This window comes from Polychytrium aggregatum (assembly GCF_025602895.1).
Source record: "Polychytrium aggregatum strain JEL109 chromosome Unknown BJ171scaffold_68, whole genome shotgun sequence".
Taxonomy (NCBI): domain Eukaryota; kingdom Fungi; phylum Chytridiomycota; class Chytridiomycetes; order Polychytriales; genus Polychytrium; species Polychytrium aggregatum.
Genome location: NW_026516270.1, coordinates 45,171 through 70,611, shown reverse-complemented (window position 1 = coordinate 70,611; position 25,441 = coordinate 45,171). Strand labels below are relative to the sequence as shown.

General features: G+C 59.1%; 8 protein-coding genes across 8 annotated transcripts; 4 read left to right on the top strand and 4 right to left on the bottom strand.

Annotated features, from left to right (window-relative positions):
* The first annotated feature begins 888 nt into the window (after positions 1-888).
* BJ171DRAFT_528814 (uncharacterized protein) lies at positions 889-6,811 on the top strand. The gene is made up of 6 exons (XM_053112714.1): positions 889-1,403; positions 1,753-1,901; positions 2,358-3,639; positions 3,775-3,834; positions 4,065-4,353; positions 4,579-6,811. The coding sequence occupies exons 1-6, from the start codon at positions 1,388-1,390 to the stop codon at positions 6,557-6,559; spliced, it is 3,777 nt and encodes a 1,258-aa protein (XP_052962241.1). The 5' UTR covers positions 889-1,387; the 3' UTR covers positions 6,560-6,811.
* A 291-nt stretch (positions 6,812-7,102) lies between these two features.
* Positions 7,103-9,225, top strand: BJ171DRAFT_528812 (uncharacterized protein). Its single transcript, XM_053112713.1, has one exon. The coding sequence runs from the start codon at positions 7,363-7,365 to the stop codon at positions 8,956-8,958; it is 1,596 nt and encodes a 531-aa protein (XP_052962240.1). The 5' UTR covers positions 7,103-7,362; the 3' UTR covers positions 8,959-9,225.
* A 7-nt stretch (positions 9,226-9,232) lies between these two features.
* BJ171DRAFT_528811 (uncharacterized protein) lies at positions 9,233-10,171 on the bottom strand. The gene is given in 2 exon segments (XM_053112712.1): positions 9,233-9,385; positions 9,398-10,171. The coding sequence occupies 1 exon segment, from the start codon at positions 10,084-10,086 to the stop codon at positions 9,517-9,519; it is 570 nt and encodes a 189-aa protein (XP_052962239.1). The 5' UTR covers positions 10,087-10,171; the 3' UTR covers positions 9,233-9,385; positions 9,398-9,516.
* A 375-nt stretch (positions 10,172-10,546) lies between these two features.
* BJ171DRAFT_272440 (uncharacterized protein) lies at positions 10,547-13,384 on the top strand. The gene is made up of 2 exons (XM_053106813.1): positions 10,547-11,967; positions 12,136-13,384. The coding sequence occupies exons 1-2, from the start codon at positions 10,677-10,679 to the stop codon at positions 13,116-13,118; spliced, it is 2,274 nt and encodes a 757-aa protein (XP_052962238.1). The 5' UTR covers positions 10,547-10,676; the 3' UTR covers positions 13,119-13,384.
* BJ171DRAFT_272433 (uncharacterized protein) lies at positions 13,385-17,966 on the bottom strand. Its single transcript, XM_053106812.1, has 4 exons — positions 17,665-17,966; positions 17,312-17,551; positions 16,433-17,106; positions 13,385-16,311 (listed from the first exon to the last, which is right to left on the bottom strand). The coding sequence occupies exons 1-4, from the start codon at positions 17,747-17,749 to the stop codon at positions 13,651-13,653; spliced, it is 3,660 nt and encodes a 1,219-aa protein (XP_052962237.1). The 5' UTR covers positions 17,750-17,966; the 3' UTR covers positions 13,385-13,650.
* A 149-nt stretch (positions 17,967-18,115) lies between these two features.
* On the top strand, positions 18,116-18,557 carry BJ171DRAFT_587698 (uncharacterized protein; the record flags this gene model as incomplete). Its single annotated transcript, XM_053114432.1, has 2 exons — positions 18,116-18,275; positions 18,421-18,557. The coding sequence occupies 2 exons, from the start codon at positions 18,116-18,118 to the stop codon at positions 18,555-18,557; spliced, it is 297 nt and encodes a 98-aa protein (XP_052962236.1).
* Positions 18,558-19,946: 1,389 nt separating this feature from the next.
* On the bottom strand, positions 19,947-22,358 carry BJ171DRAFT_528801 (uncharacterized protein). Its single transcript, XM_053112711.1, has 2 exons — positions 21,488-22,358; positions 19,947-21,241 (listed from the first exon to the last, which is right to left on the bottom strand). The coding sequence occupies exons 1-2, from the start codon at positions 22,119-22,121 to the stop codon at positions 20,085-20,087; spliced, it is 1,791 nt and encodes a 596-aa protein (XP_052962235.1). The 5' UTR covers positions 22,122-22,358; the 3' UTR covers positions 19,947-20,084.
* Positions 22,359-22,984: 626 nt separating this feature from the next.
* BJ171DRAFT_464828 (uncharacterized protein) lies at positions 22,985-25,081 on the bottom strand. The gene is made up of 3 exons (XM_053108547.1): positions 24,164-25,081; positions 23,409-23,935; positions 22,985-23,031 (listed from the first exon to the last, which is right to left on the bottom strand). Exons 1-3 carry the CDS (start codon positions 24,970-24,972, stop codon positions 23,018-23,020), a joined length of 1,350 nt encoding a protein of 449 aa, XP_052962234.1. The 5' UTR covers positions 24,973-25,081; the 3' UTR covers positions 22,985-23,017.
* Between the last annotated feature and the right edge of the window lie 360 nt (positions 25,082-25,441).

The window sequence follows — 25,441 nt, the reverse complement described above, 5'->3', positions numbered from 1 at the left end:
GGTATGAATGGGGGCGCACGTCGGATGGCGCAGATCCATAGAATCCAGAACAGAAGTGCAGAGTGCGTCGAAGAACCGGAGAGGATGGGCGACCCACTTTGATGAGGCGGAGGCAAGGATGACCAAGCAAGACATGCATACTGTCGCAGAACAGACTTGGACGAGGACCCATGGCAAGGTTTGAGCGGTGACAGAAGTTTCCAGAGATCGATTGACGAGCTCCGCGCAACTCTGGAGCCTGGGAAGTGCGTGTGTGACTCGAGGAAGACAGCGGGGCTGCTGGTGATTGGGGGTGGCTCTGGACAGAAGGCGGGCCGGACTCACAGAAGGCCAGGCACGGGCAAGGCGGCTCGCTCTGGCTCGGGGCTGAGGGCCTTCTAGATACGGAGACCTTCTGGGAAGTCGATGTGGTTCCTGGGGATCCAGGGCAAGTGGGGCGTGGGAACGACGCGGACGACGGCGGATGCATCCGGCTCGAGTGCAGCGCCAGGCCAGCCGCACACTGGCTGCATGTCCGATCACGCTGTGCCTGGGGTAGCACAGACGGAGTGCGGTGGGCGCGATTGTGCAATCCGGGCGAGGGCGAGGAGCGGTGTGACCGGCGCACCCGCGTTGTTGCAGTGCAGCACTGTGTGCGTGTGGCGCTGACGGCGTTCTCGCCGGGCATCTCGCTGCAAGTCTCGCCGGGCTCTCGCTGGGTTTCGGACGCTCTCTCCCGCCATGCGACAGGGCGTTCTCGGGGTGTTCTCTCCTGTGTCTCCCCCCTCCTCGCCCCTTCTCGCCCCTTCTCGCCTCCGACTCTCCCCTTCGGCCTTTGCCCTTCCCCCCGTCCGTCGGTCATCGACTCGGCCATCGACTCGGCCATCGGCTCGACCTTCGTCCCGTTCTCCTGTCCTTCTGCTCCTGCAATCGTTCGTTCCCGCCCAGTACTGTATCCTCTCTCGCAAGTCTTTCTTGGCGCCTTCCTCGTCCTGGCTGTCGTCGTCGTCGTCGCCGCCATCACCGCTGCTGCTGCTGCTGTCCATCCCTGCGGCGCTCGCTGTCTGCTGTACTCCGCGCTCCCGTCCGCCCTGGGCCAAGGCCTCCGTGCTTTCCTTGCCTCAGCGCCAGCTTCCGTATCAACGCTCCGGCCCTGGCTCGCTTGCATCAGGCCCGCCTTCTCCCGTCGATCCACCTGCTCGAGCCGCCACCGCCTCGCGACCGTCCAGCCAGATTCATTACTTCCTGGCACCTTATCCTCCATCCCGGCTCCGCTTCTCGCCATCCCGTTGCTCTTCTTCTGCCTCGGTCGCTCGCTGCGTCTGTCGCTCCTGGAATTCGCTCCGAGCTGTGATCCCGCTGCCCTTACGATTCGATCCACTTTGCTCTCAAACACCCGCACGTTCCGATGGATCGCAAACACGGTAATGATGGATGCACCAGGCAACCCGGCCTGCTGCCTTCCCGTGTTGTCGTCTCTGCTCTCCCGAGACCTGCCATGCGATTCCGTTCCCTTTTCCCCTTTGGTGGCTTCGCTTGAGGCCCCTCGGTCGTGGCTCTGTTGGCGCTGCTGTATCCTGCAGACCATGGGCCGGTTGATCAGCCCCGCGTGTCACGCATGGTCCTGATGGATCAGGACTCATGCCATGATACTCATTTCCACCGTGCCGGTTGGTCATGTCTCTTGTTCCCATGCTCGATTCCCGCAATGCTGCTGCCTCAACCCTTGTTACTGCTGCATGCTGCACTTGGACCTCTATGGACACGCTCCAGACTTTTTTCTGCCTTCGTCGCGGGTGCTGCACCATCGATCAAGCAACGGATACGGCCTCTCGCTCGACGAAGCGTCCGGCTTGAAGGGCATGAATCTCCTGGCCTTTGAAGACAGCCTGGCATCTCCCCTTCGAAAGCGAGATACGACGGTATGTGGTGTACCATGTCTCTGTCGCCGCTGTCTGTCGCCGCTGCCTGCTTGGCTCTCGCTGCTGGCAACTGCCGGCTGACCTCCGTCCCTGTGGCCTTGGGGATCTGCTCTTCCGTGTTATGGGATGCTTGAGGGCCCGATGCCACCTCCGCGCTCTCGCCGCTTCGCCTCTGCTCCGCCTCCTTTTGCATCCCCATACCCCCCCGACGGCGGCCTTTTGCGATCCCGCTTTTCGCTGGATGGACGTGGCGCCATTGTTGTGTGGACTTTTGTCTGCCCTGGCGCCAACCAGCTTCGTGTTTAGACAGCCGCCCGGACACGCATTCTGCTGGCTATTGCTGGAGGGCTGGTCCCCGAATGCTGGTCCCACAGCGCTGGTCCCCGAATGCCGATCCCACAGCGCCGACCTCTCATCCTGTGATTCCTAACTCGTTCCGCTGGTTTTTCCGCCCAGGATTACCCCGAATATTCCAGGGCAGCCGTCTCCTCCCTTCCGAATCCCGACACAAATCTGCACGCCTATCTCCCAAGCTTCCTGGCGGGCCCGCTCACCCAGTCGAATTCCATCATATCGGCTCAAGACGAGGACGATCCCCTTCAGCTCCTCCCGACTCGCACCCCGAGGTCGCTTTTTCTGAGTCCTCAGGCCACAACGGCCCATCCGAGTCTGCGTGCAAGGCCCTCCGCCGAAGAACCTGCCTTTCAGCTGTTTCCAGAGCCCAGTTCCTATCCACACACGATCGTACCCCGAGAGTCGTTCCCGTACTATCGCACAAACCTCCCTCATGGCATGGTCCGCCTCGAGCATGCCCCCACAAGGCCCCATCTCTCCGACGGCCCCATCCTTCGCTATTCTATGGAGTTTATGATGTCGTTTTCTGTGTGCTCCAAACGACCGGCCGACATGGCCTTCATCCCTGGTATCACCGGCACCGTCAAGACCGTCCGCATCAAGGAACCAAAAACCCTGGCCACCCACCGACACTCTGCGCCGCACTCGCTGCACCAAACCCGCTCTGTCGACGGCATGACGGCCTCACTCAACCTCATGGGTGGCGGCCCTGCGTCGCTCCACAGTGGCCTGCTCTCGTTTTCTAGGTCGCCTCTATCGCCGCTGGGGGCGCCCTTCTTCCTCAACCCCGCGTCGCCGACAACGTCGGTTGCCCTGTCGTCTATGTACGCCGATGCCGATCATATGCATGCGTCCGTCCCTCTGCGCCGATCGCTCGTCATCCAAAAGCCCGCAACCACAATCCCTGAATCGCTGATGGCCGACGATTCCGACCTGCAGTTTGACCTCGACATCGACGACGACCCCGCCGGGTACCTGGAGGGCTCCGTCCCCAGACTTTCGCTGAGTCGCATGACCTCCCTTGAGCGCACATCCAACATCAGTCGCTCTGCGCCCATCGCCATCTCCTCGCCGTCCCAGTCCGCTCTGGGTCTTTCAGCTCCGCGAGTCGAACTCAATCGCCGCAGCCTGCAGCTGCCGACCGAGTCTTGGAATTCGGCTGCCTCGTCGTTTGGTCTCCGTCCTGCGATCCACAACTCCCTTCCCGCTGCCGACCCGTCCTCTCTCTCCTCAGACGATGATCTGCCCAGCGAAGGATTCGACGCCTGCGGATACGAGCGGAGCAGCGGCGGCACCATCCTTGCCCACCTCGCCAAGGACGAAGCCGAAGACGGATGTCCAGTGCGGTGGATGCGAAAGAGCGTGTACTGGCCCCAGCGCGAGGGTGAGTACTGTTCTGCTGCAAGTGGATGGGCACTGACTTTGCCCCCCTGGTTCGAGCAAGACATCGGTCCCAGCTCCAGCTCCTGCTCCTACTCCCGCAGTACAGCCCCTAACGCCATGAATCCGTTGGTATCAGGCTATCTGGTGGTGCCTCATCGCAAGTGGAAGAATGGAGGGTTCGAGACGGTCGACAGCCGTGAGTACTAGATGCACCCGATGGCCATGTGATGACTCTTTTGTATCTCTAGCAGTTCCAGCCGTAGCTCCTGTGTGGCTCCAGTCGTAACTCCTGTGTGGCTCGCAAAAGCACCATCGGTTGCGTCTGGCTGTGACGCATCGCCTCTTGGCTCGCATATTGATATCGCTTCGTCCTTTGTGCCTCTTGACGGTCTTTGTCCATAATACCCCGCCTTCCCTCAAATGCAGGTCACTTCATGGTCATGTCGTACAATGTCCTGGCCCCGATGTACTGCAATGAGACCAAGCTCCACCAGACGGACCCCAAATGGCTACAGTGGGAGCACCGTCGTCAGAAGCTGCTGGAAGAGATGGCGTTCTATTCGCCAGACTTTATCTGCTTGCAAGAGCTTCCCCCGCGCGATTTTAAGGACTTTTTCCTTCCCGAGCTTCAGGCTCTTGGCTACGAGGGTCATTTCCAGCACAAGAAGCGCGAACACTCTGCCGAGGGCTGCGCGATATTTTACAACGAGTCTAGGTAACTGTGCCTGCTGTGTGCCGTGGCCTCATGACCGACAATCTGTCTTGGGGTTGGATGTTTGCCAGCGAATGATCGATGCGTCTGGCCCGGCTGGTGGCTCTGCGCGAATCTCGCCCGATCCGATATCGCCATTTGAGTCACTGCTGACCACTATTTGAGCCACTGCCGACCACTATTTGAGCCACTGCTGACCACTGTTTGCTATCTGCCCGCCGTTCCTAGGTTCCAGCTACTGGCTGTTCAAGCGTTCGCCTACAACGACCAGATTCCGCTCGACGCCAGCCCCGCCCTCAAGTCACGGCTGGCCCCGTTCCCCAACATTGCCATCATCTGTGTCTTCCAGAACCGCCATGCGCGGGCACTTCGACTCCGGGTTGTCAACACCCATTTGCATTGGGACCCAAAGTTTACGGATACCAAGTTGCTCCAAGCCGCGTTGCTCATGGAGTGGCTCGAGCGGGTCAACCCCGAGATTCCAACCGTCATCGCCGGTGACCTCAACTCCCGCTTTGGCGAGCCCGTCGTCGATTTCCTGGTCAGGGGCAAGGTCGTGCCATCGGCTGTGTTTGGAGAGCAAGACTTTGGCCGATTTTCGGTTGGTACTCCAGCCGGCGGTCCTCTCATCGCCGGCGGCATTGCGACCGTGACAGGCGTGGGTGCGTCCTCTGGGCCTCCATCCCACCCGGGCGGCCTGTCGTCCTCGCTTCCGAACAACATCAGCGCCGCGGCCGCAGGCTCCTCGAACGGCCAGGGCTACCACGCGACTGGCCAGAACCCGCATCCGCCGCAGCTCCTCCGACACGGCACGAAGCTTGCCTCGGCGTACGACCGCAAGGATCTACCCTACACCAACAAAACCCCCGATTTCGAAGGCGTGATCGACCACATCCTATACACCTCCGGCACACTCTCGATCCGAGATGTGCTGACAGAGCTCGAAGGCACCCCGCCCCCGCCGCCAAAGGATCCGTCGCTCAAGCACCAGAGAAGCCAGCTGCAGAGTACTCAAGCAGATAGACTGGAACGCAATCCGGACGGCACCGAGGTCCGAGACAGAGACGAAAGTCAGTCTGTTGGTGGCGATGTCTCAGTCAGCGAGGCCAGTGCGCAACCCATCGAGCAACAGCAGCAACAGCAGCAACAGCAGCAGTCTGAGGCCGGAAAGCCCTCGGACATCATTTTTGCACCAGTCGATTCCGCCGCCACCGATGCTGCGAAGGGCTTCGCAGATGCTGCGGACAGTGCTGCGACCGCAGTTCCGGCCGAGGAGCCCCCGAAGGACACCGCTCCGGTCGCCGATACCCGCCCACCCCCTCCAATCCAGCCTTCGTACCTCCGCAGCCTGCCCTCGCTTCCGGCCGAGCACTTCCCTTCAGACCATCTTTGCCTCTGCGCCTGGCTCAAGTGGAAAACGGTCCCTGTTGGCGTGTCCCCCTCCGGTGGCTCACGAATGGGCTCGTCGCTGAATGGGGGTGGCAGTCGCCGAGGCCACCATGCCAACAGCCTCAAGCGCAGCAGCATGGGTTTGAACAGCGGGTATGCGTTGTCGGGGTCGTCGATCATGAACGGCTCGCCCGAGAATAGCAGCCTTCAGGTGCGCTCGATGGCATCAATGTCCGCCATATCGCAGCCGCTCTCTCCGTCAAACCATCATCAATACTACCTGCATCAGCAACAACAACAACAACAGCATCAGCATCAGCACCACCAGCAGCAGCAGCACCAGACGCCTCAGTCGCAGCTGGCGCCTCAACTTCAAGGACAGCAACAGCAGCATCAACAGCATCCACAGCACCCGCAACATCCACAACAGTCACTCCATGCCAATCTGTATCAGTCAAGCTCGCTCACAAACTACGGACCATCGGATCCCCGCCTGGCCGTCTCCATGCCCACCTACCATCCCCACGGTAGTTCAATCAATTTTGGCGCCATGAGCATGGGAGTGAATGTGGCCAATTCGATGGGTCATCAGTCCCTCTACGCGTCTCCGCACCAACATTCGGGCTCACAGGGTGCCATGGCTTTGTCGCCTGGGCCTGTTGGTCGAGACTCTCAGCAGCAACTGCTGATGGCCGAGATGTTTCCGCCGTTGTCGGCCTCAGCAAGCCCCGGAAGGAGTGCCAATCTTGCTGGATCTCTGAGCCACAAGTCCAAGAGCTCACTGTCACTCGGGCCCAAGAAGCCAACGATGGGCAAGTGATAACACGCACACAACCGAATATTGTACATATGCTCGATCCTCGCTCGTTTCTTTGGCTGTCTCCCCCCCCTCTTTTCTTTATCTCTTTCTTCATTTGTCTTCCTTCGACAGTCTCCTTCTGTCTTTTGTTTCCCCTCCTTCGACATGGGGCAGAGCTCTCGCAAGAATACCAGGACAGCCCTGTATCTCCTTTGCGAGCATTGGATGCTCTCTTTTTCTGGTTTGTGAATACACAATCAATTTTTTCCGGTCCCTCACGGCTGGTGACTGTCGGCTCGATGTGGGCCAGATGAATATCGGCGGGGGAGGGGTGCAGACGCTCGCCATCCACAACACTTGATTCGGCCCCAGTCGCTCAAGCATCGCAGGCAGAGGATTGATCAGCACGGGCCATCAAACATATCCACGATCGAACTGCGAACGGGCGGGCGGGGGATCAGGAGCAAAATGGCTCGCCCGCCAAAAGCTGGAATCGCCCGGGCTCATGGGTGATGGATTGCTCCAGACGTTGCAGCGTATCGAAGAAAAAATGGGACACATCGTCTCGTTCTGACAAACACGGCGCAGTCGGATCATATCACACCCGGCCAACAACGACCAAGTGGGTCAAATTATTTCCTTGGGTCTGCGCTAGAGAGTCTTGATAACGCAAAGTGGCGGGGCGCTGCCATGAGGATCTTGATCGGGCTCATCACAGATCACCCGCATTCTCACCCCCCCCCGCTTCGTCTGCACGATCTACATCCTCCACTCCATCTACATCCTCTATCACTCCACGTCAAGCCAGCCACCAACTCGTTGAAATGGACGCATCCTTCTGCAGGGCCACCCACAGCCTCTTTGAGCAAGATCTCTATAGTTCGGTCTGGGAACACAGCCTTCAGGGCGATGGCAATGGCGATGGCGACGAGGGTCCGTCGCTTGCAATCGAGGACCTTGACTATGAGCCTCCACTTGCCGATTCCCCTCTCGCTCTCGCTCCTGCTGCCGTCCTCGGCTTTCATGGATCTGGCGCAGAACACCTCGTGGACTCGCCTCAACAACCCCAGCACCCAGGCCCGCCTGCTCGTATCGCGGACGTTCCCTTCAATGCCGATCCACCAGGACCCCGCAATCCCTGCAGCTCCCTCCCTCCGTCTCGATCGCAAACGGCTCTCGAGTCGCCCCTGTCTACCAGCCCGCTTGCACCATCCCACGGTCATGCGCCCGCATCCACGCAGCCACCGAACTTGACCCGAGGCCCCAAGCCAGTCAACCGCAGCTGCAGCAAGGAGTGGCTGGTATCGATGGCATCGCCCAGGTCGACCGTCCATGCCTTTGGCGACTTCGGTCCAGCGGCAGCAAGTCACCGCGAGGAGCGCGCTCCGGCGGTTCCCACGGACGACATGGCCGATCCGAAACCACACCCTCCAAAGGACAGGGCTGGCTTTACCTCGGAAGACATGGACCGTTTATGCAAGTACATTGCAGACGCATCGATCGAGGATGCTCGAAGGCCTCAGCGAGCGTTTGAAGCTTGGCGCCGATCCAAGCGGGTCCAGGCCGGCGCAGCGACATCGCTCGGATGCTCTGTGGCTCAGTGCCAAACCGATCCCTTGGCAGCATCGGTCCAGCGCTTAGCTTGCCGGTCGTCAGCAAGATCCCACACCAGCTCGACTGGGCTTCGCGAGCAACCCAACCAAGGTGAGCGGCCCGTGGATAAGATCATGAGTCCTTCCTCTGCATCTTGCAGCGCTCCACGGCCCAGGCTGCCATCGAGTCAGGACCCGATTCCCGCCGCGGTCAGCGGGATGGCACCCGAATACTGTGCTCGAGACCCGGCTGGTTTGCTGAAGCAGCTTGAAAACCTCCCGTCCTCGGCTGTTGCCGGGATCCTGGAAAAGAAACAAAAGTCTTTGCACGCCTATGATGCTTGGAAGCAGCGGAAGCGGGAGGAATCGGTCCGTACACAGCACCGGCTCGAACAGCAGCGCAGATATCAGCAAAAGGTTGCGCTCGAAAGCTCAAAAAAGGCCGAGCAGAGCCGTGAAAGAGCTAAAGAGCAGTTCAAGCTGTGGATCAGACACAAGAACGGACTGCGGGACAGCCAGGAACAGCAGCGCCTGTTGCAGCTACAGAAGGAGCATGAGTGTCGCACGCGGAAACAGCAGGCGGCCACAGAATCGTATCGTCAGTGGAAGACCGGACTCAAACAGCGGCCACCGGCGGTGTCCTCGGATTATTATCCTCATCCAAAGCCCTGGGTTGACATTGCTCCCGAATCGGATCCTCATGGCGAATGCGGGGACACTGAGGTCCGTGAGATGGCCGGACCGAGCAGTGCTCACTTCAGCGATCCTTGCCGAAGCCGTCCGCCCGTCCATAATGTGTCTCACACAAGGTCAAGGGCTTTTCTCTAGCATCCGGGGGCCTATGCTTACCACTGGAGGTTGTCCTTGGACAGCTGTTCGTACCAGTAATCAATGAGCGCTCAGACTCACGAGGTCGATGTTTCCTGCACTCCAGTCGGCAATGATAGTTGCTGTTTGAATCTTCAACAGACAGGTTCATGTTTCGGGACACGATGTCATATTCCTTCCCCTGCACCGACTCTGCTTGTTTCATGTGTACTTTGTGTGGCAGGTGATGCGTTTGCCGACCTCCACTGTCCCGATGCTGGGTATACACGTCATTGGTTATGCAAAAGCCCAGGCGATCGTATATTGCGTGAGATTACAAAACAGCGCAAGCGAATGGGTTACACACGTATCGAGCATTGTGGTCGAGGGCTGCTCCGTGCCAGAGGCTTCGTTGCGGTGATCGTAGGGCAATACGCTGCATCATCCACTGCATCATCCGCTGCATCATCCGCTGCATCATCCGCTGCACCAAACCAAGCGCGGCAGTGGCGACCCCAGCAGACAATGTTTTGGAGAGTGCGCAGGGTTGTGTCGTAGAGAGGAGGGAGCAATGATTGATTACAGGTTCCGCTTCTTTGGTGGACGACTTCCACCGTGACGGACCGGGGTCACATCCGTGATTTGGGAGATTCTCCAGCCAACACTCTGCAAAGCGCGGAAGGCCTGTTCTCGGCCCGGGCCAAACATCTTCAGCTTGAGGTGGTACGAGGCCCGCTTCAGCTCGTCCTCGCCAAGCTTCTTGGCCGCCAACTCGGTCATTTTCAAAACCGCCAGATAGCCGGCGTCCGATGTTCCTCGGGCAGCTTTTCGCAGCCCGCAAAGTCCCGCCGTACCGATGCAGATGACTTTTCCGTCGTCGCGCTTGGCCAAGGTGGCGATGGTGTTGTTGCGGTTGGCAAGAATGTGGACGACGTAGCGGCTGTTCCAGGCATCGGCCGAGGTCGGGTCTTGCGCAAGGGCGGATCCAGGGGTGTCTGGGATGGTGGGGGCTGGGCTCTCCGGCCGACGGATGGATTGCTCCGAGGCGGCTGTGGAGTAGCTTGCCCATCGAGATGCCGATTCGCGGATCTGAGGAGCCAGCCGGTTCTGGAGCAGCGACAGGCTGTTCTGGAGTAGGGCGAAGCGCATGGCCGAGAGCGGGCTTGTCGGGGTGTTCGAGGCCGGTCGATGCTGGCCGACGCTGGTCGAGATCGATCTGGGTCGCTGATCTGACAGAACGCAGAGCCCAGAAAATTTTTTCGCAGAGGCATGCGTGTGTGTGTGTGGGCTCCAGACGGCTCGAGCCAAGAAGCAGCCAGCGCGGCCCCTGGCTCGAGCCGCCGATGCTGACATCAGCCCGTGGGAAAGTTCGCTGTCTGGCACTGCCTCGCACCCCGCACCCCGCACCCCGCAGCGAGAGCAAAATCCGGCGCTTTCCTCATCAATCTGCTCCGTCTATTGTTCAGCTACGCCGAGCAGTGCCCTGGCAAGGTCGCACACTCCCCGAGGCTCCAGGACCGGGTATGATGCGCTTCCACTCTGGCGACCCTGCTGGACATGGCTCGATTGCAGCCGCCGTGGGCGTCCTCCCGGCACTTGCTCGATCGCAGCCTCAGCAAGCCCTGGGGCAACTCACCCTGTCATTCACTGTGGCCGTATAGAATCGCATTGCATTACGATTGAAGTCCTTGATCTCCTCCCACCGTCCCGGCCTGCATCGTCGCTGTATGGCCGCCTAGATGGATACGACTCAAGCATACTCGTCACAAACCGATATCGACGCACCCGATTCATCCCCGAAGGCTTCCGTCGAGTATATACCAAACGAGTTGGGGTCCGGCGATTTTGCGCCCTCAGATCCTCCGCTAGAAGAATCTGCACCAACCGAGGTCGGCACCATCGACGGCCCTGGGAACGCCGAGGCCTCCGCGCTCCTGGGGGAGCCCCACACAGCGCCTCACTGGAAGTCTGCAGATGAGGTTCGCTCCACTGCATCCCAGCCTGACATCGCTCCATTGCAGGCGCTATCGACCACCGCATTAGCCCAGTCAGCTCAGCCAGCACAGAAGGGATATTTAGGAGAGTCTTCAGTCGAGGGCTCAGAAGAAATATCATTCGTGAGCATTAGCCAAGTCGTTGACGACCAAGTCGAGCCTGTCGCAGAGGACCTGGAGGTAGTCGATCCCGAGCACTCGGGGGAAGTTGTCGATGGTGAGCTCGAAGGAGCTGCCAAGGTTACTTTGACCGCAGTTGATAGCCCGATAAGTGGAAACCCTCATCTGAGCTCAGAACTAAAACCAGTAGAGGTTCTCGCTGCCGAGCCTCTGGGTTCCGGCAACCAAGTCGCCTCGGTCAATGAAGGCAGCGGTATCCCAGCTACAGATGCGCCGCAGCGATATGGATGGAATGATATTCAAGTTGCAGATAGCGGAAATGACGATCCACCCACCGCAGCGTTGGCCGACACTTCAGCAGACACAACTGGACAACCTGCCGAGCTCGATACCCCTGTACCGTCGATGAACGCTGATCTCCCCAGCGACTCGCAGCCCGGGGATTATGATAGGCGGAGCTCATCCCTGTTTCAGACTCCTCAGCCGGAGGAGGACATTTCACTGCGGCCATCATTCCGGGATCCAAGCGTATGCTCGATTCCGATCCCCATTTCGTCCATGGTACCGCTTCGGAAGCTAAACAATGGCGGCTCTCAGGCCGGGCAGTCTGCACCAACGAGCAGGCCGAGTTGGCTGCCGATACCGGTCACTCGCCTCAAGAGGGATCCATCAACTCCGGGGGACAAAAGTGCCACCGGGATCCTTGATGGAGGCGGGGACCAGACATCCCACTCTCATCTACTTCCGTCTGCGTCTCCTACGGGCGGAGGCAAGGCCGCATCGGCGTCATCAGTGTCCTTTACCAAGCCCGCGGTGTGCCCTTCCAACGCCCTCCATCTCATGGAATATGATGCCCGAAAATCGCGGGCAGGCCATCGACTCACAGTCCTTCGACAAACAGGCTTTGCTTTGGAAGGTGGGTTGCGATCTGGTCTTGACCACGCTCGGCTGATTCCGGGTTAGCTTGAGCTACCCCCCCCCTCCACCATCGTCGGGCTTGTTGCTGATGCGATAGTGCGATTCTCTGTCGATACCGACCTTAATTCCGGTTGTAACGGCATTCTTGTCGTCTGACGCTCTCCAGTCGGCACACCAACGCTTGAGTCTGGGGATGAAATGGACGCTGTCCTGTGCACCAAGACCAATATTGCCCAGCATCCGCTAGCCAAGCTGCCTCTGCATCCCGGCCCACTGTTGCCTGGCCTGGAATCAAGACCCTTGACCATCTGGCTTCGTAACAAGTACTCGATGGCAGCGTTCGCCCATCGCGCGCCTGACGACAACTTTTCTCCGTACTCCCACCCGCTTCCGATCACTCGAGAGTCCATTCCTATCCAAAAAACGCCTGCACGCCGGCACCACCTCGTTCGAGAGCTTCGAAATCAGCGAGAGCTTGCTCTGGAGGCCATCTACCTTGGCCCCACCGCCATTCCAGCAAAGTCGTTTTTCAAACAGCACACGACTCACACACAGACCGCCAAACTCTCCTCCAACGCTGAGTCGCAGCCGCTGGCTCCTTCGTTCAGCGGCACCCGTCCTAGCCACGAGACTTATCGGTATCTTGGAAGCGTCCACTGGCAAGAATACAGCCGCCGTCAGCCCAGCGCTCAGCCTAAAAGCAGCTCGGGCTACCCACCAGTCCCCTCCAGCAATAATACCCGCCCATCCAGTACCAATCGCTCCGTCGCCTCCGCGGGCCATGCCACGGGTGAGCTCGCTATCGTCACCAAGAGGTCTTCGACACTGACCCCATCGAAGCCCCGCCACTCGCTCCTGCCGGTTTCGCACCAGCTGCCCCTGAACCTTCACGAATACCCCCCGAATCGTGCCCATGCCGCGCTGCCAGATCGCCCATTCGTGGTCCCCGGAGTGAAGGGCGGCGACGTTTCGTATCGGATTCCCGGGCTTCCTTTCGCTAAGCGCAACTACAGTACCCTCCCTCACCAGCAGCGCCGTGTACAGCGGTCTGTCAAGTCCATACCTAAGAAGCCCACGGAGCTGCACGTTTTGGACTACCAATCCGCACCGATGGAAAAGTCTTCAGAAAGTCAGAAGATCAGTGTATAGCATCTCAAGGGGCGCTAACGAATGTGCGCACCACATCGGCCTCTGGGGGGGGGGAGGAGAATACTGTGTGTAGGTCGCATGGTACCGGTAAATGTGTGATACGCTGAGCCTCAACCAACTCTCAAAGCACGGGCACTCCTCTATCCCAGAATTATCGCCCCGATTTGCATTTACTGCTCCGCGGTTCTTGAATACATGTCCGTCTCAACAGTAAACGCAGGCCACCCGTAGACGCGCCGTCTCATTGCCGCTGTCGATGTGGGCATCGCCCTGACACCCTCCGTTGTTGATTGCCCATGAAGACCAAAATCGATATCGATACCGATACCGATACTCCCACAGTTTGCTCACTCCAGTAGAAGCGTGTTGTGATGTGTGCTGGGGCTGTAACAAATCCCATGGCCAGTTTGCAAGCAAAGTTTGGCAACGTTTGTTTCATTCGCAGAGACTGTTCGTAAGATTGGCAGCTTGAACTTGCTGCGCCGGGCGTGTATACTCGACGATCGGCCCGAAGCGACCAATCTGTTCAAGCCTACTTTCTCTTTCCTTTGGCTTGCTTTTTGTTGTCCGCTGCACCCGTCGACATCACCTTGACTTTGCCCAGTATCTGTGCCATCAACTCCGTCTCAGGGATGGCCTTGATCCATTCCTTTTCACGGCTGAGGGCAGCAGTGACGGCATCGTCGCGCCCCTTTGCCTCCTCATTTGCTGCGGCGATAAAGCAGGTGATGGCTGCCTTGGCTGCCTTGCCTTTCTTGAGCGATCCCGGTAGGAGCTTGACCTTGTACTTGAACTTTTGCAGTGCGGCCCATGGAGCGCACATCGGGATGGCGTAGAGAAGATTGTCGTCCGGATGGGGCTGGCCGGTGAGCGAGTCAAGGAACGTCATATTGGAAGCCTGGTCGTCATCCAACAGCGCCACGTTCTCTTCTTCCAAAAGGCGGCGGACTTCGTCGATATCGTCGCGGTCAGCGGTGGTGCCATCTGCGTTGGTGCCATCGGCGCTGTTGCGCTCTTCGTCGGTTTCGTTATCCTTTTCATTTTCGATTTCGATTTCGATTTCATTTCCGTTTTCGTCTTCAGCGTCGGCATCGCCATCTGGGGAAGCGGTCGAAGCTTTGTTTAGGGAGGATGCTGCAGATTGCTCGGTTTGATCGTGTTCCTGCTTGCGCGCGCCTTCCTTGGACGCTGTCTGGGCTTTGGCGATTTGGCTGCCCTTGGCTTCTACCGTTCCCGCCTTGCCCTTGGATCCAAGCAGCTTCATCATCAGTTCGCGCTCGTCGTCGCTCTGGTCCCTGTATTTGTCCTTGATCTTTTTCGCCTTCCCCTTCTTGCCGCGAACCGGGGTCTTGGACGCCGGTGATGTTCCTTTGGATTCGAACGGAGTCGCACGAGCTTCCTGGCGAGCCTTACTCTGGACTCTCGCACTGGTTGCATCCGCTACGTCTTCTGGATCGGTGGCGTCGATCCCTTGGGCTTGCTTCTTTTTGGCGTTGCGACGCTCTTTGGCCGACAGGTATCGCTTGGACTGCGTTGCGCTCTGCTGTGTAGATGCGTCATCTGAGGCACTCTCGCCGAGAGCTGCAAGATTATACTTGTCCAAGCCGACCGGGAATGTCCCGGTGGCTGAGCTCGCTTCATCATCCGCATCAGGTGCGGTATGCTGGCCTTGCCCGAGGGTATCGTTCGCTTGAGCGGCCTCGAGCTCGGTTGTTTCGTCTTGGGGATCCTCTGTTTCGTCGGCAAGGTCTCCGGCGTCGTCATTGGGGGCATCTTGGTCTACGGCGTGCCCTCCACCAATCATCACCGATTGCTCGTCAACATCCTCATCTCGATCCTCCTCTTGGCCAAGCGAGACATCGGTCGCTGACGGCAGCTCTCCGCCATCCAAGGACTTGGCAGATGGGGCGTTCCCGGGGTCTTGGCCACGTCCCCATGGCCGCCGTTCCCAGTAGTGTCGACCAACACTGCTCTCATCGACCTTGAAGAGAATGCCAAAGCCATAGACGAGCTGGATTGGCGGGAGCCAGTTTTTCTTTCCACGGATCATGAAGCTGCCCGTGGTTAGGTATTCGCCTGTGGGCGCGGTTTTCGAGACTTGGTGGTCATATACCCACCAGGCGCTGGTGACGATCTTGGCGTCCCATGCCTTGGATTGGCAGACGGACATGGTGCCGGCCTGCAAAAGCGTCGTGGGCGGGATCGGACAGTCATCATTTCCGGCAGCGTTGGTGGCATCTGGCCCAGCGCCAGTGTTCTTCACAATCACAGAGGCGGCTCCATGAAGATCGGCGTGGATGTAGACATCTCCTTTCCGGAGATATCGCTTCACAAGCATCTCGTTCTGGGTTGCGTCGCGGCCGCCGACAACCAAGTAGTTTTCACTGCTGACGAACCACAGGAACTTTTCGAACCAAAGGGGCTTGCGAATTTTACTGATCGAGGGTACAATCTGCTGGGTGCTCTTGAGGTCCATGGCAATTTTGCGCTCGGCCGACTTGAACGCCTTCTCAGCGACCTGGAGCGTCTTGGTGTGCTTGACGATGGCGAGCTTTTTGGCTTCGTAGTAGCGCGAGGCGTTGGCATAGGCCGAGGCGTAAATGTCCACGTCCAACTTGATCAGCGATTCGTCACGCCGCTTCTTAACCAGGGCTAGCTTCTGCTCGTAAGCTTTTTTCTTGGCGGCGAGTTGGAGCTCGTAGTCGTCATCGTCCGAATCCAGATCGTCGCTAGAGCTTCCACTTTCGTCCGACGACGTATCGGCCAGATCTGGGTTTGGAAGGCCGATGGTGACCATGCCAACATCCAACTTGAGCTGCAGTACCATCAGCGCCAGCTCATTTTGTCGCTTCTGCTCCTCCTTGATGAGCTCGGCAAGATCGACCCAATCCATTCCACTGGCCAGGAAGCCGCGAAGGGTGTTGACGAGCGCATCGACCTTTTCCAGGTTGAGCTCGACTGCCAGCGCCGTCTTTTCGTTGTTTTGCCGCGCAGCTTCGAACCCGCGCACCTGGTTCTCGTGGCTCGCCTTCACGGAAGCCAGTTTTTTGGCCGCCGCCTGCTCGGCCTGTCGGGCGCGCAGCTCGAGTTTCTGTGCTTCGAGTTTTGAGAAGAACTCGTCCACCGCGTGATCGAAGCCCTGGAACTCTTTGTGCGGCGAATTTTTGAACTGAGAGAAGAGCACCGGATGGAACTGCATGCCGTTGATGAGGAGGGACAGACATTCCATCGTCAATACCGCTGGGGGTCAAGAGCTTGTCCGTATACACAGCCATGCTGCTGCGGATGGAGCGAGAAAAGTACTCAGCACATACCTCCTCATAGGTCACGAACTCCCCGGCATCATCTCTGCTCTCGTCTTTTGCATGGGATTTGGAAATGATCCATCCTTTCTGCGGACTGTTCTTGCATGAGCGCACAACATCGTCTGCCTTGACAAGGGCAGCGAGCAAGGAGTCGAGCTGGACGGACCCGCTCGCGGTGTCCAGGTCTTTCAAGACCGCGAGATTGGGATCCAGGCCCGACTCTGCCAGGGCGTGCTCCACAAGCGCTGGGCCATAGATTTGCAAGAAATGCTCGCGAAGGAACCGCTTGAGGGTGAGTATCTGAGGTCTTTTCTTTGTCTGATGCTTGGCACTGGTTTGCTGCGGCGGCTGCTTGCCTCCCTTCTTTTTGCCCTTCTCCTGCTTATCCTGCTTCTCGACGGACTGCGACGGGGCGTCCTCGGGCTGGTCGAGCTGGGCGGCCGCGTTTTCGTTGGCCTCGGCCGTTTCGAGCGCCAAACGCAGTTTAAGTTCAGTCATGGGCTCGAATGGACGGGAGACGTTCGGGTAGACTTCGCCGACGGCAAAGCGGGCGTCGTCGGCCCTGTTTCCGGGTATAGCTGTGCCATCGAGCTCGACGACACGCAGCAGGGTCATGATGCGATACTCATGGTCCGTCAGAAGAATGTTACCAGATGCATACAGTTCGACTATAAGGTGGTAGGCTGTTGGCCGGAGACAGCCGGTTTGGAGAGAGACGGGAGTGTGGGATTCGATTCGGCATCAGTATCGGTTGTGTTGATGACGTCCGCAGCACCACTGCCACCATCGGTGCCATCGGCGTCCGTGATACCACCGCTTAAACGATGCCATTATCCAGCCTCAGCGTCACAGGACATCATCTCCTGAACCATGGATGCGGGAGCCTACCGAATTCACCATCGCCAAACTGCATGTCTACGATTCGGTCAAATCCGAGCTGCGACACGTCGGACAGGCGACGGGTGCGCAGATGCTTCCTGAGCTTCATGACAAAGCTCGACGGAGCAGACGACTTTTCCCTCGAGAACTGGGTCGTGTGGATGCGGATGCCCGATTCGATCAGCAGCAGTTCTTTGTGATCGGGCTTGGCAAATTTGAAAAGATAGAGCTTCTGGTTGACATCATAGACTGCCATGCCAAGAATAGGGGTCAGCGCCATGGGTATCTGGGGGCCAAATGGCGAGCTAATGGTGTCGGCAGCAGCAAATGCGTGTTTGAGGCATTCGCCCGAGGGACCATACCGTTCTGGAGCCGGAAGCCAATCAGCTTGAGCTTGAGATCAGCCACGGAGGCGGCGACGTCCAGGGCGGAGAAGACTTGCTTCATGAGAGACAGAGGCGCAGACAGAGACGGATGTGGAGGATGTGGATAGAAGGTGGACGGTGTTGGGGCAGCGGCAACGGGCTTGGAAGACTTGCTGAGCGGGCGGCGCTGGAGGAGATCGGCGGCAGCCTGGCGAGCAGATGCGGATCAGAGAGCCGAGGGCCGAGATGTGTCCGCGGCGGCAAAAAAAGTCTGTCTTGCTGTCCCACTGGGCGCTTCCCCGCCTGGCCCCCCGGTTGCATTCGGTGCTTGTCTGCTGGCAAACAGGCCAGCCTCTTCTTGGCCCATCCATCGTCTCCCCCCCCCGTCTCGACCTGAATCGTCTCGGCAGGCACCGGCACCTGCTTCTGCATCCTACCTTGCTGTGCCATGGAGGCAGTCCAACCACCAAGCGGGCCTCTCGCCCAGACGCTGTCCAAGAGCCTTGTCGACGTTCTGGTCCCATCGCTCCTCGAGCTGGATATGCGTGTCTTTCAGCTGCGAAGGTCGCAGAGCGAGCTTGTTCAGGATATTGAGCGACTGACGGCAGGTAGGCATGGCCTGTTCAGTGTGGCACTACATCTCGGATGGTCGATATGTTTGCAAGGTGTCGTGCATGCCATATTCACATCGGCTCGTTTCGCTTCTCGCAGAACTCCAGCTTTTTCTCTCTGATGCAAATCCGCCTGCGCTAGAACCGGCCGTGGCTCGGCTGAGTCTCGCCCGTAAGCGCCTGTTCGTCGTCAACGGGACCCTGAAACTCGTCCAGACTCGTCTTGAGCGCATCCAGGCGCTGGCAATGGGTCTCTCGCCATCTGACACCCCGGCTTGAGCCCCATCGTCGACTGCCACCTGCGATGGACGACAACGTCAGCGGCCATGGCCATCCACCGCGCACTAGGCTTTTGCATCGCTGCCTTGCGATTGTGGAGACCAGAGAGCGGCCCACGGTCGTCACTCGGAAGGTATCAAGGCGATCGGCTCAGGGCCGTCACCATTTCGGATCCTGAATACACCTTCGGTCACCGGAGACGACCACGCCCGGAACACATGGCGAGCAACTCGCTTGACCACACCATCTCGACATGGCGCTGCCCTGAGGGTCGAATGCATGCACTACACTGCGAAGTGCAACATCAATGTCTCGCGAAACATGATGTCGGTTTGCCGGTCGATCGTCGCCACAGGAGATCGGCCGGGGTGTATTCAATATTATGCTTCCCAATGTGATCGCGCGCTGGCCATGACCATTCGCCACACATCCGACTTTCGCACCGCCGCATTGCGATGCTACGCCCTCATCCATAGCCTGCGTAAGGTCGCCTCCATATTCAGTGTATCCAAGAGCACCATCCATCGATGGCACCGAGGATGCAAGCTGGATGACCCATCCCGGGTCCCAGCTCGCAGATCCACTTTCTTCGAGCAGGCATGTCCAGTCATCCGCACCCTGATTGAACAGGACCCGTTCCAGACTGGTCCTGTGTTGCGATGCAAGCTCGAGTCCATCCTCCAGAGGAAAGTATCACTCTCACTCTGCCACACTGCCATCCACCGAGCAGGTCTCTCACACAAGAGGGCAACACACCTCTACAAGTCCAAGCGACTGGATGAGCGAGTGGCACAGTTCAGGGACCAGGTCCGCTCCATCGACCCACGACGGCTCGTTTTTGTCGACGAGACAGGGATCAGGAGATCCATTTTCCCTCTCTACGGATACTCACCGAAGGGTGCTCCGCTTCGCCAGCGCAATCACATGAAGCACAAGTCTGTCTCGGTGGCATTTGCCATCAACCACTCTGGTGTGCTGCATCGCATGTACTAAGGGCTATGCATCCAGCCCTCGGAGGCAGCGGTTTGCTCAGTACTTTGAGCAATTCGAGCACCACCGACGCCGTCCCAATCACCATCATGGAAGCGTCAAGGTAGTCTCGACGAACGAGTTCAACACCTCGCAAGTGTGCTCCAAGTGCCTGGAGCCAGTTCGGTTGGAAGGACTCGATGCGCCCAGTGTTGCGAATTCCCACTTTGTCAGGAGCTGCAAGAATCCCAGCTGCCGGACAGTGTGGAATCGCGACGTCAATGCGGCGCGCAACATGATCACAGTATGCAGGTCGATTGTGGAGACCGGAGAGCGACCGGCGGTCTTCACTCGGAGGCTGCCAAAGTGATCTGTTTTATTTCTTGTGGCTTTGCTTGACGCAAGCACAGCACATACTACATGTTCATGGAAACGGCTATATTGTCCCGTTTTTTTCTGAATAAAGTGTATGCTTCCCAAACCATCAGCAACGCGATTAACAACCAGGACGGGAAACAATCTCACGGCTTGCTCACTGGGGCCTACACATCACCGAGCTCATGGCAGTGGCTGATGTGAGGGAGCACGGATGGGCGCTATGCCGTTTCGTCCTGAATATGCTATAGCATGACGATCCTCCTCGTCCAACAGACGCGATGACATCCGCGATGAGATTTGGCTCAGGACGCTCAGCTCGCCCAGGGAACTGTACGAGCCCGGCTCGGTCACCGAGTTTTGGAGGAGCGCGGCATAGTCCTCGGGAGGGAGTGTGCAGATGAGAGGGAAGACGCCTTGCTTGCCGGTGTTGGGGATGAGGCCCATGGCCCAGCCATCATCGTAGGAGCGGATCACGATTACATCCTGATCGACACTCAGAGCCAGCTCGTCGCTGATGCTGGGGACATATGGGTGAACCACCTTCACCACAGTCGGCTCGGGATGCTGTGGCGAATTCGCGACCTGGCCGATCCGGACCGGAGGTGGAGCTGTGTAAGGTTTAGCAGCAGGCGGGGGAAGCTCTCGTGCGACCGCTGCTGGACGGGCCCGGGCAGCTTGATGATGGGGCGGCGGCTCGGTCGATACCGCTGTTGGGGCAGCTGAGTTGGAGACCGGGGTCCCTTGGGGCGGCGGGCTGGTGATCCGGAATCCGTAGCTTGCGGGGCTGGGGACCTCATCTTTGGGGGGAGCGGCGGGGGGTGGAGGAGTAGGCGTGTACTCTCGGGTGGGTCGAACATACGGGGACTGCTTTCCAGAAGCAGGAGAGGAATTATGCATAGAGGCAGTTGGAAGGGGAGATCGAAGCGAGTCATTGAGGCCATTGGTGGCCATTTCGATTTCGGAATAGTCGACTCTTGGAGAGGAATACGTGCCGCTGGCTTCCATGTCTTGCTTGTGTCGTTGATCTTGCAAGTACTGGCTGTATGTTAGGCTCTCGGTGGGATGTTGCACATACATCGGGTCTCGGGAGGCTCGGCGACGTTTCTGGACCAAGAACCCGACAATGACTCCGAGCAATACGAGGGCGCCGACAATGACCCCGCAGATTAAACCAATGTTGCTTGGGGTTCCGTTGGGGACTGAGGGCGATGGTGTGGTTGGTGCCGATGTGGTGACGCCGGTGCCGTTTGTCGGATGGCCTGAAACTCGGGAAGCACAGCAGGGGTCATTCGGTAGCGAGCTACATCCGTTGGCCATGTCCGTGGCATCGAGGAAGCCTGGAGAAACAACCGAGGTGGTCAGTTTGGCAAACTGGTCAAGACCACTGCCATCGTGCCTGGCCGTGCTCGGCCGTGCTCGCGCCGGAGGTGGTGGGATCACCAAGCGAGCGCACTCCAGCTCAATATGCAGATATGCATCGACGCACATGGACATGTGCATGGACACACAGCGGACATGTCCGCTGGCATTGCCCGCACACACCTGCATCCTTGACGATCGAGCTGCTTGTGCAGCCAACTCACCACAGAACTGGACGTCTTGGTCCACGCCTGCATAGCACGGCCCGCCATTCGGCGTCGCCAGGTCCGCCGGGGCCGTCGTCGAGCAGTACGTCTGGAAGGTGCCCAGGGTCGTGGTCCGGCCCTGCGACTGCGTCGTGTTGGAGGTGGCAGGACAAGTGGTCGGGTCGTTGAGGAGCGACTGGACGCTCGCAGTGGCAATCTGGCACTGGGCCGTGCACAGGGCCGGGCCGTGGACGGGGCTGCCGGCCGGAGGCGGGCACGAGCAGCTGCTCTGCATGATGTTGTCGCGGATGATGACGCTGCACCAGAACGAGAGCTGGTAGCGGAAGTTTTGGGAGATGAAGGACGAGGCCGAGGCCGAGCAGCCCTTGTTGGAGATGAAGTTGTCGGCGACGACGCTGATGGTTTCGTAGCGCTGGATCATGACCTGGTTGAAGGTGTCGGTGTTGACGCCCGTGGCCGGGAACTCGTCAAAGTAGAGACTGTTGATGCCATAGCCGACAAAGCTAGAGCCGCAGATGTTGTTGGCGGCGAGCGGGAAGCAGGCGCCCGGGGTCTGGCAGAAGGCATCGGCGGCAACGGCGAAGAGCGCGGCTGCAATTGCATATCTAAGGAAGTAGTGAGCGACAGCCATTGAGCCGATTGGTGCTGGGAAGGGAAGGGAGGAACAAAAATGGGAAAGGATGGATGGAATCTCGGAGTCGAGCCCGGAGCGCAGATGTTCGGAGCAGACCAGCTCTGGGTCTTTTGGCGCGGAACAGTGGTGAGGGGCCCGAGTGAGAGCGCCGAGCCAGTGGGCACCGACGCAGACGAAGCAGGGGCGACAGAGGCAGCGATGGAGAGGGCCAAGGCTCGTCAAGCCCGAGGAAGCAGCGCCGACCAAGAGCAAGAGAGTTGGGTTCGTGCAAGAAAGGGGCAAGGCCGGCTGGGTTGCAGGCGCGTCCTGGGGTCAGCCGGCCTCGGCGACACAGTCAAAAGCACTGTGCGACAAGGACCCGTGCATGGCCACAAGCCGGGAGAGGGCGGCACGCGCCTTCACGCGCTCGGGGATGCACAGCCACAGCGGGCTGGGAGAGAATGTTGCAGCGGGTCGGGCGGGGCACTGGGGAGAACTGCAGTCCAGGGCATGCAATGCGATGATGCGATGCGATGCGATGTGGTGCGATGCGATATGATTCGAGAGGATGAGAAACAGCGCAGACCAGCCCGCACGACAGTGACGGTGCTGGCAGGGGCTCGGGCTGCTTGGCGAGGCTTCGGCAGCCTTTCCGCTTTTCCTTGCTCTGTCGAGCGGTGTAACCACACGTCCAAGTCGGGACAGAAGCACCGAGCATCCCTGGTGATACGATCTGGCTGCGGGGAGGGGCGTGCAGGGCCGCGACTGCATCGGCTGGTTCATCTCGGGACACACTGTTCCAGGAGCGTGGATCGCATCCTGGGGTTGGCCAAATGGTTGTGGTAAGGATGCACCGGCTCTGGGCAACGAAACAAAATCGGTCAATGCTCAAAAAACCGGGGTGCCCCCGTTGTTTATTGGAGCCGCACTAAAACGGTGACAAGCCAAAGACAGACATACAAGCATACAGGGATAGAGGACACGACCAGAGTAGTTGGGGGGGGGAATGAGTGAATATTGACAACAGATGTCAGACCACAGATAGGGACACGTTACGGGACGAGGATGGAAGAAGAAAGAAGGTCGGCGACTCAGTTACGGCCATCCAAGTTTTGCGCGCGGGGCCGACGACAAAAGGCCGGGTTAGACTCAGAGTCCCGTATGTCGTGGGTGTCAGCCTTCCGACACCACCGAACAGGCAGACGGGTGTTTGCTGCACCCCATCGCTGCACAGGCCGAGTGGCACAAGTTAAAGCCTGAGGGTCTACTCATCAAACGGCGTTGCGAATGGGCTCTGGGCTTTACCTTCGCCGTTGGCATTGATCATCGTCGAGCGCTGCTGGACAACCATCTTGGCGACTGCCTCAATGTCCTCGGCCGAGATGATCTGAGACGACATACGCTTGTTGAACTGGATGTCGCTCGAGGTGGCGGTCGAGAACCGCTGGCCACCGTTGGCGAGCTCAAAGGCGACCACATCTTCAGGCCGGGCCACGCAGACGAGGGGGAAAGCGCCCTGCTTGCCAGTGGTGGGCACCAGTCCGAGAGCCCAGCCATCATCAAAGGATCGAATCACAATCACATCATGGCCGACTTCGAGCTCGAGCTCGTCGGCGAGAGTGGGAGCATAGGGGTGCACGACTCGCATGACATTCTGGGCAGCAGTGGCCCCAGGAATCGCTTGAGAGAGCTCGATGGAGGCAGCGGCAGCCCCGGGTGCAGCTTTAGAGGCCGGAGGAGCCTGGGCAACAGCAGCAGCGCCCACGGATGTGAGTACAGAGAGGCTGTCTGGTTGCTGGGAACGAGAAGAGAGAGCCGACTTGAGGGGTGCACTCTGGGAATGCTGCTGGGTGGCAGGCGGAGCTTGCTGGCTGGGGGTCTTGGCAGCCATGGCGCTGGGCACTGGGTATGCCTTCTGGCGCTCAGGAGGGGTGGAGACGAATTGGTTTTCATTGGGGGCATAGCTCAGATGGTTGACGGCCTTGTTGGCTTGGGCGGGAGGTTGCTGCTCCATATGAGGCTGTGCTTGGGGAGGCGGGACATCTCGGCGCTGGGCGTACATTGGAATGTTGTTGTTCGAGTTGCCAGTGGAGGCATAGGTCTGATGCTGAGTGTAGTCGGTCTGGTAGTTGTAGGCCTTTTGCAGACGCCGGCGGCGGACGATCCAGACGGCCACCACGATGCCGACAAGGGCAAGGACGCCGAGGATGGAGCCGACGATGATGCCGATGGGGCTGCCTCCGGAAGTGTTGCCGTTGTTTGTGTTGTTGTTGCCGTTGAGGGCCATACAGCAGGGATCGTTGGGGATGAGCTGGCAGCCAGCAATTCGGCTGGATTGATCTCTGAAGCCACAATCGCTGTTGCTGACCTCGAGAGGGGCGCCGGCATAGCACTGCACGGAAGGGTTGGATGTCTGGAGGGTGAGGGCGTTGTTGCAGTACTCGATGACGTTGTTGATGCTCTGGTTGCGGGACTGCATCGCCGAGCTGCTGGTGGTGGCTGGGCAGACACTGACATCGTTGTAGACGGTGGTCAGAGTGGTGTAGGCAAACTTGCACTGGTCCGGACAGAGGAATGGCGGGGGGGATTTCGTCTGGGGACAGGCGTTCGAGCCGTTGTAAGAAAGATAGGCAACTCGGCCACAGAAGGACGAGAGCTGGTATCTCAGCTGGTTCGAGATGGACTGGGAGACGGCAGGCAGACACGCTCTCGTGCCGACGAAGCTGGTGGTGACGTTCTGGACGCTGACAACGAGGGCCGAGACGTAGGTGTTGAAGTCGGCGCTGTTGGCGTACTGATCGGTGCTGTAGAACTGGTACCCGTTGAAGTCGGGGCCACAGATGGAGTTGGAGTCCAAGACGAAGCACATCTTGGGCAGGACGCAGCGACTTGGGAGACGGGAGTAAAGACCGCGAGGGGGCGAGAATACACCAGGCCCGTCGGAATGGGGAGGCAAGTGAGCCCGGAAGGATGGGAGCCGCGGGAGAGAAAGCAGGAGAGTGGCCGTTGGCTGCCGGTGCGGGGTAATGAGGCAGCAGGAGGCTGGGGACTGAAAGGGCAAGGGGAGGAGGCTTGTGTGTGGGAAGAAGGGCTGGGTGGGTTGGGGGCCAAGGCAACAAGGCGCTGTTTGGGGCCACGCAGCGAGGCGCGTGCTGTGTTGTATTGTCGAGTGCTGTGTGGTGTGGAGTATTGTGCTGTGCGCGCTGCATGTTGTATTGCGCTCCGCTGTGTGGTGTGTTGTCAAGCGCTGCTTCGGGCTGCCCGCGCTGTTTGAGGTCCAGCGCGTCCTCGCGTTTTCTGCAGCCTTGTCCCACAGGGCACGCGCGCTTGGCGCACAG